The 11,624-nt window shown below is 45.2% G+C and overlaps 1 protein-coding gene and 1 long non-coding RNA gene across 2 annotated transcripts in view; one reads left to right on the top strand and one right to left on the bottom strand.

Moving 5' to 3' along the window:
- The window catches only part of LOC309626206, a 1,050,100-nt gene extending 1,041,442 nt beyond the window's left edge, over positions 1 to 8,658 (top strand). Inside the window, exon 4 of the long non-coding RNA XR_014243021.1 lies at positions 3,502 to 8,658. This is a non-coding gene — a long non-coding RNA (uncharacterized lncRNA). The remainder of the gene's footprint in view (positions 1 to 3,501) is intronic.
- An 85-nt stretch (positions 8,659 to 8,743) lies between these two features.
- PRKCH (protein kinase C eta) overlaps positions 8,744 to 11,624 on the bottom strand; it is a 220,670-nt gene continuing 217,789 nt past the window's right edge. Inside the window, exons 13-14 of the mRNA XM_082386575.1 lie at positions 11,479 to 11,622; positions 8,744 to 10,050 (exon numbers count right to left, since the gene is read on the bottom strand). Of these exons, the coding sequence (XP_082242701.1) occupies positions 9,904 to 10,050; positions 11,479 to 11,622 (291 nt within the window). The 3' untranslated portion in view covers positions 8,744 to 9,903. The remainder of the gene's footprint in view (positions 10,051 to 11,478; positions 11,623 to 11,624) is intronic.

Here is an 11,624-nt window from a genome sequence, read left to right on the forward strand (position 1 = left end):
CTGAAACTTTTTGGAAGAGTTTGAGGAGGATGGGTGTTAGCTCTTCTATAAATGTTCGATAGAATTCACCTGTGAAGCCATCTGGTCCTGGACTTTTGTTGGAAGATTTTTAATCACAGTTTCAATTTCATTACTTGTGATTGGTCTGTTCATATTTCCTGTTTCTTCCTGGTTCAGTCTTGGAAGGTTATACCTTTCTAAGAATTTGACCATTTCTTTGAGGTTGTCCATTTTATTGGCATATAGTTGCTTGTAGCATTCTCTTATGATTCTTTGTATTTCTGTGGTGTCCATTGTAAGTTCTTTTTCATTTCTAATTTTTTTGGTTTGAGTCCTTTCCCTCCTTCTCTTGATGAGTCTGGCTAAAGGTTTATCAGTTTTGTTTATCTTCTCAAAAAACCACCTTTTAGTTTTATTGATCTTTGCTATTGTTTTCTTTGTTTCTATTTCATTTATTTCTGCTCTGATCTTTATGATTTCTTTCCTTCTACTAACTTTGGGTTTTCTTTGTTCTTCTTTCTCTAGTTCCTTTAGGTGTAAGGTTAGATTGTTTATTTGAGATTTTTCTTGTTTCTTGAGGTATGATTGTATTGCTATAAACTTCCCTCTTAGAACTGCTTTTGCTGTGTCCCATAGGTTTTGGGTCATTGTGTTTTCATTGTCATTTGTCCCGGTATTTTTTGATTTCCTCTTTGATTTCTTTAGTGATCTCTTGGTTATTTAGTAGTATATTGTTTAGCTTCCATATGTTTGTGTTTTTTTCCTGTAATTGATATCTAGTCCCATAGTGTTGTGGTCGGAAAAGATGCTTGATACGATTTCAATTTTCTTAAATTTACTGAGACTTGATTTGTGACCCAAGATGTGATCTATCCTGGAGAATGTTCTGTGTGCACTTGTCAAACCCAGCCTTTGATGGTAAGATCCATATTTCTCTTTAGCCTTACTCTCAACACATATCTCTCCAGAGCAGATCTCTATGCTGGAGTGCTGCCTGATTAGGGAGGATGTTTAGCTCTTCTTCCTAGAAAGCAGATAAGCATGATGAGGGACAAATCAATAGGGGTGAATTCAGAGGCTTCCTAATGCCCCCAGCATGCTAATGATGCAGACAGGAGTCCCAGAGGACTATTTATCATTCTGCATGATGGTGAGTCAAGAGAGCCTTTATAATCTGCTTTACCTCTTGGTCATCTGAGCTGCTGTGCAGTTTGTACACACTTCCTGAGCCCATCAGCAGTGCTGAGCACAGGTGCAGGACTGTGTGGTATAGTGAAAGCAGCAGGGGTCAGGGCATGTGGCCAGTGGAGACATTATGGTGAGCCAGCCCCAGGCCTCCCCCGGTGGGCCCAGAGAAGCAGCACAGTTTCAGTGTGCTCGCTAAGCACATTCAGTGTGTGTCATGATGGTCTCCCAGGGTTGAAAGGAGCCTCTCTGAGATGGTCCATTCTGACCTCCTGTCCACCATCCCACCAAAGATTGTAGAGTCCTTGAAGATGCCCAGTGATGGTGAACTCTTTCTTTCCCAAGGAAGCTGATTACACGTTTGAGTACCTTTGTGAAAAAAAGTTCACTTTTATGCTAAAACAAATTCTGTAACCCTTGTTGCAGCCTGACATGATCCTAGTTTTAACCCTGGGGGCTCTAAATTACCAGACTCTCTCCATATAGCAAGCATTAGGATGGACTAGGTTATGCCACAGTGACAAACAACCACCACAATCTTAGCAGTAATGAAAATATGAATAATTATTGCTGATCTTGTAAAATGTCCATCAAGGGTTGGTCGAGGGCTTGGCTGGAGGGGAAAGAGAGTCTGTCCCAGCACTGAATGTTCAAGGTTACACGCATTATACACCATTCTGCTCTTAACTTGTTGGCTAAAACTCTTCATGTGGTCTCACCTGTCCATAACAGGGCCAAAAAGGGGCTCTTACTCAATGTCCAGGAGGCAGAGAGCTGGAAACACTTGAAGAGCAGCCTTAATGATCACCACAGTAGTTTTTGTATACTTGAAGGTAGTTACCATGTCATCCCTCATTTTCTTCTTGGGCTCACGCCCAGTTTACCCTCTCATTGCTGTGTTACACTTTTTCTCCCTTCATCACCCAGTTCACTCTTCTCTGAATGTGATCGAGCTTTGTATCTCTGTACTGGTGTCTGCAGCTGAGTGCAGTTTTCCGGGCATAGTCTAATCATGGCAAGCTCAGTGGGGCTCATCCCCCTCATCTGAAACACGACAGTGGGAACTCTGGGGCCTCAGTTGCATTTTTATTTTTTGGGGCAGCCACAGCACCCTGTGGTTGTCTATTCACTGTCCCATAACTTAGCAAAAGGTCTGATAAATCCTAATAAACATTCGTTGGATGAATACATACATTGAATTTATTCTCTTTGCCTCTGCCTACTTTTTTGCTCCTTCTGTCATCTCCATCTTGCCCTGATATAATCAGCTTTTTAAGACCCAAGTACAAGTTTCATTTATTTCTTAAATTTGTTCCAGGTAGAGCTGAGAAAGTGTATTATCTTTGTAGTCAAAAAGTGGGTGTTTGACCCCCAGCTCTGATGGTGTCATTCAAGAGCACATATTTCTGAAGCACCTATAATGGCTCAGGTGCCACAGGACCACAAGCCTGCCTTACCATTGAGTGGGTTCATTTGGGTGAACACTATCACATCTCTAGATTAGAATGCAGGAATCTTTGGGTGTGTTTGTTTTGTTTTGTTTTGTTTTGCTTTAGTGTTTTCCAGCCACAAAAGCATGCCAGGCATATAGTCCATGCTTAATAAATATTAGCTTCATGAGTGAATGGATCTCTAAGCTCCACTTTGCTTTTATGTATCAGAATCTCCTGGGAGGGCATGTGTAGTTTGAAAACAAAGTAGCACTTTGTCTCATTATCAGCTTTTGTGGTTGGTCATGATGTTTGAACTCTAAAATAAGACTAACAGAAGATGTGAAATTTGTCTGTTAATCTCCAGGAAGTAAGGGTTACCCAAGGTTGCAGAACACTGTTTCAGATTGATACTAATCTATTAATTATCATACTTTGGGTACCATTGTTCATTGAATCCTGCTGGGCCACAAGGAAGTAAGACTTTGTCATGTATGTTGTTGAAGCTCAGCTATGTGAAACTGATCATACAAACCTGATCCACCAGTCTAGTAAACATCAAAGAAGAAAACAAGATTAGACTTTCAAGACTTGTTTTTTATGAGCCCCGGTACAGTCTTAATGATCAATAACCCTTCTGGTACTCATAAATTACTGCTTAAATAATTCTGCAATTTTGCCTGTACTTACCTAAATAATTGATATCATCTCTTCATCTACCTTGGCCTACGATTCATTTTCTCAATAACCATTGTATCCTTGAAAATCATTTTCTTTGAGAAAATAGAGAGGGAGCTGAGTTGAGGAATATTGCTTTCTCTTTCATTCTTTTTTTTTTAAAGGAATTCTTTTATTTTTATTATTTATTTATTTATTTATTTATTAGCTGTGTTGGGTCTTCGTTTCTGTGCAAGGGCTTTCTCTAGTTACGGCAAGCGGGGGCCACTCTTCATCGTGGTGCGCGGGCCTCTCACTATCGTGGCCTCTCTTGTTGCGGAGCACAGGCTCCAGACGCGCAGGCTCAGTAGTTGTGGCTCACGGGCCCAGTTGCTCCGTGGCATGTGGGATCTTCCCAGACCAGGGCTCGAACCCGCGTCCTCTGCATTGGCAGGCAGACTCTCAACCACTGCACCACCAGGGAAGCCCCTCTCTTTCATTCTTAAGTGCTTGATTATCAGTTGCTAGAAGGGGGCTTATCCTTCTTGTGATCTTGGGCTGATCATAATTTTAGAAAGCCTTTTTCCTTTCCATGTATGGACAAGCATGAGAAATATGAAGGGCAACCACATATGACATATGGATATGTGATTTTGGGCACAAGCGATCTGTGTGAGCCTCAGGGGGATTCGGATGGAGAGAGCTAGCAGAGAGGGTGTGTGGGTGTGCCAGGGTGTGAAGTTTGCACAGAGATGGACGGGGAGGAAATCTGAGTGATGGAGGTTTTGTGTGTGGTGAGAGTAGTATGGAGCTGATGTCTACTGGTGGAGGCTGATGGACCATATCCCTCTGTTCATCTCTAGTCCTGAGAGCACAAGGCTGGAAGCACTTCAGAGATCATCCTGGTAGTTTCTCACACTGTCAGATCAAATGACTACTAGACTAGCCCTGGTTTCTAATTTGAAATGTTTCCAAAGAAGATTCCTCTTTCAACCTTTACAACCACTTGAATGTTGGGCTGTACTCAGTGCCTGCACAATCTTCACTTTGTCTAGCCCAAATTCTCCCAGCTGTGGTCCGAGCCCTGAGAAGAATGAAACCTCTGTGAGGTAAGAACTGCCTTGTTGGCATGAGAAAGGCAGCTCTGGGTGGTCTTTGAGTGTTACATGAGGACAGGGGTGCTATGGCCCAGGTTCTAGTGGGAATACATAGGACTACGAGGTCTCTGGTTTTACCAGAAACCTTCATAGGTATCTTAATCCAGGAAGAACAGGCCCCTGTATACTACGATGGGCTTCAAACCCTTAGGCATGCTAGGACGCAGTGGACATCTTGAGCACACGTGTTCTCTTTTCGGAACTGGTCCACAGGCATGCTGAGGGTCCAGAGGGTATCCGGCAGGTATTGGTGTTGAGGTGTGGTTCCTGTGATCTTTGGTCAGAAGTCAGTTAAATGTGCCTTATGATTAAATCCAGCAGAACGAAAGAATTCCTGAAAGGCTTGAGAGAAGAGCCATTTTAGGGGAAAACCATGGGTACCTCTTAGTCTCTTTTTTTAGGGTGAGCAGCACAGTTTCAAGCTTAATGCTGACTCTGCATGTCACTCAGGGCAGCATGGACTCAAGACATCCTAGGAGACGTTTTTAAAAGAGTCTCCTGAGAAATCTCAGCAGCCAACGAGTTAGCAAAGTACAAACCCCTCCAACTTGGAGCTGGCAGGCATCCCCATGGGTGAGATGGGCAGGATGGAGAACATGGGGGTCCCACTCTGCCCATTTTCTGGGGGGCGTCACATGCAACCTTCCCTTGGTCCTCTGGCATAGCTCACAGTAATAATTGTTATTACTGACTGAGCATTTTCTGTGTCCCACCCTGTAGTATGGGCTTCACGTGGAGTATCACAGCTAAGCCCTGCAGTAATAGGATGGGCCAGGCAGGTGTCATTCTCACTCCCACTTCCACAGATGAGCCCTGTGGTCACAGGTTCTTCTGAACTGAGTTGCGGATTGGACCGAGCAGGCCAGAGTGCAGCGTGTGGGCCAGAAAATGGGAGGCTGGGGAAACGACCCCCTTTCTCCAAGCACACATGTTAAGAGGTAGAGTTAGCACACAGACCTGCGCTCTGCCCAGCTCACTCCTGTGACGGCTCACCTCCGAGAGCCATGGGCGGCACAGGCAGGGCTGCGCTCAGAGGCTGTCTATGCCAGGGCAGTAGCTGACACGGGGGGTGGGGTGCGGTGGGGGCGAGGCTGGAGATGAAGAAACACAAGGGAAGGACGGCTGCCATTTCTGGGCTCTAAAAGAGCCTATAACGTAGGCAAATCAGGATTTTATGTCATCTTGGTGGTTGGAAAACTGGCTGTACGACCGGTTGGGCTGTAAAAATCAAATGAGAGAGGAAGGGAGAGAGTACAGAACTGACTTATTACACCAGGGAATAAAGAGCGTGGAGGGGGCGGGGAGGAGAGAAAGCACTGACAAGGGAGTGGAGGTGATGGTGTGGGGGCGGCTGGGACAGGAAGAAGCCGATGGTGGCATTCAGCTTTGGTTCTAATTCAACACAGGAAGGAAGGGAGACGACAAAGCCTCATTTATAGCTGCACTTGGACCCGTTCTGTCCAACCCACACCTCAGTTCAGAGCAACATATGACCACAGGGCTCATTTCCACTGCAAATGTCTCCGGCTGTATCTGAGTCTTATCCTCAGATGACATAAAATGAGAAGTTGTAGGACACTGAGCCAGGGGCAATCACAGTGGGCTGCCTAGTCATTTTAAGTCAACACAGCCAGATTAAGCAATCAGGATGACCAAATCTGGGAATAAAGAGGACCTAAAGCTTTATGACGTTGGCCTGTGGTATGGTCAAGGCCAGATCTGTGGCTGGAATATTTTTATGGCAATGTGAACCTAATTAAGATCAACAAATGATAAATGGGGCGTTTTTATTTTGCTCTTTTCTTTACTATCAAGTTACACCAGCTCTGTAGCTGGAAACATGTAGCTGCCCAGGTAGGACTTGGGCTATATGCCTCTTTCCTGATGATGCCATACTACCAGCAGGGTGGATCACCAGGGTGGGTTACCAAAACACAAAGAAGCTCCTCCAGGAGGGGAGAGGAAGGGAACGGAACCCCTCACCCTGCACCCTCACCCCCAAGGCTCAGAGGTTACCCCAGGGGTTCAGGCAGGGTTTACAGCATCCAGTCTGGGTTTATGACCCAGACTACCAGCCTGTTTCCTCTTCCTCGGGGCGGTCCAAGTCCTGATTGCATCATTCTGGCCTGCCCCAGTTCCTTTAAGGGGGGCGGTGAGCAGCTCCAGGCCCTTGACATGCAAATCACACAGTTTCACTGCTGGTAAATGGTTCTGCAGACAGGCTGAGTAATACCATCCTGCCCAGCTGGCAGTTTATCTAGTGCTTTCTGCTAAATCTGGTTTACACCCTTTTTATTGTTCTCAATACCTTACAAAAGTGGGAAAAATAAAATTGGCCTTAATAGAGGAATTTCAACAAATTGGGCTAAAACTAGGGACTCAGGAGTTAAACTGCCTCGTCCCAATCCTGACCCTACTGCTTCACTTGTGTGACTTTAAACAAGTTACTTAATCTCTCTTAATACCTCAGTTTCCCCAGTTGTACAATGAAGATGAGAGTACCCACCCCTTGGGGCATTGAATGAGTAAATACATTGAAAGTGTTTGCATCAGGGCTTCATACATAGTAAATGTGCAATAAATGTTAGCCATTAGTAAGTGAAAACCCCTTCTGCAGTCAAAGGATAATCAACATGTCAGAGCAAATGCTTTACAGTTTACTCTCCTTTCAAATACTCAAGGCTGCATGTCTAGCTTAGATTGGTGTGGAATAGTTTGGGAGAGTAGGGACAAATGGGTGTCGGGATGAGGGAGTAGGGTGATAAGGCCTGAGGATTTCTCAAGATTCCTGTTCCAAGAGGCGAGATTGTCTTGAGGGAGGGCAGTGTCAGCGTGACCTCGTCTTGACCTGCATGGTACCTGCTGAGCTCAGGGAACCGGGCAGCCCCAGCAGACTCGGCACCTGCTGATCAAGTAAATGGCTTGTGGCCAGCCCGCCTCAGGAAGTGTGGGCCTGTGGCCTTGTGCTTCTCAGAAGGGATGTGAGGTTTAGGAGAACTGATGAAAGATGTGAAACAGAGCTCTAACCCTGGAGTCGGAGACTGAGTTTTAGGTCAATATCACGTACCTCCTCTCTCTCCTCACATATAAAAGAGCGATGGGGATGAAGCGCTGGAAATCCCATCATTGCAGGCTTTGGCTGTTGGATAATCTGTCTGATAGGTCTGGAATGATCTTAGAAGAATGGACTGAACCTGAACTGGGGGACCCAGGTAGCAGGCTTGAGAATAGATTGTGACGAGGGAAGCTGCTGAGTCTAGAAGATATTTGGGTCCTCTGCAGGCCTGTGATAATGGATTTTGTAAATGAACACAGGAGGCCTGCTTTATTCTTTGTGATTCTTTACACTGTGGAGTAAAACCATATCCAGTAGCTAATCAGCCCCACTGCTCTTCAGAGCTGCAAAGTCGCTACAAAGGCCAAAAAAAGTCCTCAAGTCAGAATGAGCCTCCCTTTCCAGAAGTCTGTTGGATCAGAACATCAAAGATTTAGACTCTAGACCGGATCCACTCTTTACCAAGTCTGAAACCTTTGGGTAATCAACTAACTCAGCTTCTCAGAGCCTCTCTTGTTCTCGTGTGTAAAATGTACCATGGTATTCACACCGGAAATAGTGGTAGAATGAGCTGCTTGCCTCACAGGGATATTGGGAAGATCTAGTAAAATTGCATGGGTGAGAGTATCTATGCACTGCTAAGAGCTAAACATAGAGGGCGGCTCCTAGCTACTCTCTTCATTCGAAAGTCATTTTCCACGTTGGGATGCAAAAAAGAATCCCCAACAACAGAGACGGTCACCTCTGCCCAGATACCCCTTGGCTGCTCTGTAATTCCCAGTCCTGTCTGTAGTTAGAGGGAGGCCATGTTCTGGCCAATCTGGTGTGAGCAGAGGTGATGCGTGTCCCTCCTAGGAGACGTAGTTAAAGAGTAAGCACCACCTCCATCTCTCCCTTCCCTTGCTATGGCAATCTTGGAAGCTGCATTATCAGATGGCATAGTTATGAGTTGGAAGAGGGCCGTTGAACTTGCTCTCACTGGATGAGAAATAAGCAATTACTATGTCTAGCTACTAGGAGTTTGAGGGTTACTCTGTGGCAGCAATACTTAGCAGTCATTACCCTGACTCAGAATGAAAGTTGTGGTTAGGAAGAGACAGGCCACATTCATTTAAGTGACATACACAATGTGATGTCAACCTTTGCTCTCAGGAAGTTGTTTTGAGTCAAGAGTTCTATCCATTCTGCTCAAAGCTTATTTTAATTACATATCTCCTCTCCTAGTGGGGAATGGGACAAATCCTTCTAGACAAGAAAAATCCCTTTTGTTACAAAATGCATTTATTTCAGCCAGATAAAATTCTCCAACTGCATATATGGGTACATATTATAAGGTCCTTCTTTGATACATGTCCTGCTTACAAGAGCCATTTCTAATTATTAAAATGCATACCAAACAAACATCTTTGTCTCTTAAAATATAATTTAAATAAATCGCTAAGGTATAAGCCGTAAGTCTGGTCATGGATGCGAGCAGAGTGCGATTCTTCAGTGATGAGTCCAGAGCAATATTGGCACATTGCCCCCACGACGAGATTCCACAAGTCAGCGAGCACCTGAGCTCACCTGCTGATTAACCTGCCGATTATGTGGATAGTTGCTGTTGGGGATCGAGCTGCCTTCTGTGAAAAAAGTTATGTGCAAAGTATGATGTAGGCAACGTGGAGAGGCCTTTCACAGAATGCAAACAAACACCATTCACGTAACTTAAGGATGAAAGCTTGGTGAAAGCAAATCTGTTGTTTACACTGCTGGGTATTGTGGCCCCGTCTCACTGGGCACTCAATAAATATCTATTAAATGAAAGTAAGGATAAAAGAATAAGCTGTAGCAGTTGCCTTGGTGCCCATCTGTTGTCAGGATGGGGCTTTAAGTTATGAGCTTTATGGACACACTTTTTTGTTCAGAGTAAATCGTTCTATTTGGAGGCCATCCCTTTCCTTCTCTTCAAGTTCTTCATTAGCATTTACAGACTTCTAGCAGAAGTCGGCCAGTATTCGGGGCTCAATGGCTTACAGAAGAGCCCGGCACTCCATACAAAGTCTAGGTTTGTCCCTTGAAGTAAAACGCCTGATTGGCTCAGAAGTTCTAGGATCCGATTTACTCTTCACACCTTTTCTCCTTTTGGCTCCTGTTAATATCCCAAACCCCAAGTAGCTATGGAAACTCAGAGGCTGAGCAGTGTATTTCTTCATGAAATCTCGTTTCAGTATCAACTGTTTCCAGGACCGTGGCTCCCTCAGGACTTGAAATACTGTTGTTGATCTCCTGACGTTCCGTCCTTCACAGAGTTCTCCACTTCCCTGAAGGTAAGGTTCTTGTTCTAAGGCTGATGCTGAGGCGTTCCCCACAAAGGAAATTCCTGGAAAATCTCTATCCCCTTTTGATTCTCATACCATCTCTCCCATTCCCCATAAGGCTATGGATGCAATTCTGGAGAGACAAAGGAAAAGTTTCTAAACTCATCCTGGTTAATCATAGGAAGATGTCCCTCATCAATTGGAGTTAAAACTGGTTCTTCCTTTATGAAGTCGGGGTCAAAATTACTGACGTCTTCTCGGGATTTCTGTCAAAAAGGAAACAGGGAAAATTTCAGATTCTGTGCACTTGAGGTTTAGTCATCTTCCGTGGGACTTAGCCCATTTCAATGAGTTCGGAGGACTGCCCTGCAACTCTCTCGGTAGTGTTATTCACAGTTATGACAATTGGTTAAACAGTGCTTTACACTAATTCTACTGCATTGTGTATTACTAGGGCATGTGGTAACCACCAATTCACTAACCCCACAAAAATCTTGCTGAGCAGGCCAGCCTTAGGTTGGGAAACTAAAAAATTAATTTGTTCACCTGACCCAGCCAGCTGGTTCACCCTCCCCATTTCACTGAGGTACCACTTCTCAGCAGGCCTAATGGACAGGCACATAAACCAACAGAGGTTGAGCAAATTCACGCTTGTCCCACCTCCTGTTTTACAAAGATCTATATGCTTGAAGAGAGATTTTCTTGAAAGACTTCTTGGAAATGCTGAGTTTAGGGAACAAATTCCTCTCACTTTACTCAACAGTCAGATTCATTCTGCCCTGCTGGCAAAGGTTTCCCTCCTCCCAGAGGGGCTGGCAGGGGGATGTCCATTAAAGGAAGTGGCTTTGTCTCTGTGTCTCAACCTAGCAGGCTGTTACAGATTAAGCTAATGACGCTTGGAAATGTGTATTTTCCATCTTTATAAACTAATGCTGGAGAGATCAATTTTACCATTGTGAGGCCTCCTACTTCTCTTCCTTGAGTCAATGGTATTTTTCTCTCTGCCTTTGAGCACCCCTCGTCCCCCTAACTCTTGATGTACTGCCAGCCCAGCTTCTCTGCCTTCCCATTGTGGTTCTCTTGACCCACCCATGAGAAAGAGCTTAGCTCTCAGACCGAGAGCTGGACCACCCTCAGGAATGCCACCCCACTCAGCTGCCTCACTTCCTAGTGAGGTGCTCCCAGTATTTCCTAGTCAAAGAGGACTCGGCCTGTTCTGCCCTGAACCCTGTGCTGCAGTAGCTGTTACAGACCTGAGCTCTCCAAGCCAAGGAGCCAGGCTTAGGGCTTTGAGGAGCATTTCATGGCCTCTCTACTTTCTTGGGGGCTTGGGAAAGGCACCTTGACTAAGGAGCATAAGGAAATCAGCTAGGAACAATGAATTTCTCAACCAAACACTTTTGGGGAAACCTGGAAAGTTTCAAGGCCTCTTAGACCCCAGGAAATTTTAAATTAAGAGAGGATGGGGCCAGGGCAAGCAAGAGGTAAAAACTTTTTGAGAAGTAACCCTGGCACACAGATAGACGTTGCCTCGGGGGCAAGGAGCCCAGCCGCCTCCTGGGTGAAGTGCCTGGCAAAGCATCAGGCTGAACTTCCAGTCTGATCATTCCCCAGTGGACCATCTGGCTGCTCAGTGAAACACTGAGACATTTTAAGAAAGAAGAAGGTCTACTAAGGTGGTCTTGGACACTTACAATTCTGGGTCTGAAAGGTGGTTCTACTTGGCGATGGTTCAGCTGGGTCCAGTCGATTTCCTTAAAGAAAGGATGTCTCAAGATGGCATGCTCGCCACCCTGACTCGGGCTGCCCAAGCGCATAGTGGGGTTCTTGGTCATGAACT

This window comes from Balaenoptera borealis (genome assembly GCF_965194805.1).
Source record: "Balaenoptera borealis genome assembly, chromosome: 3".
NCBI classification, from domain to species: domain Eukaryota; kingdom Metazoa; phylum Chordata; class Mammalia; order Artiodactyla; family Balaenopteridae; genus Balaenoptera; species Balaenoptera borealis.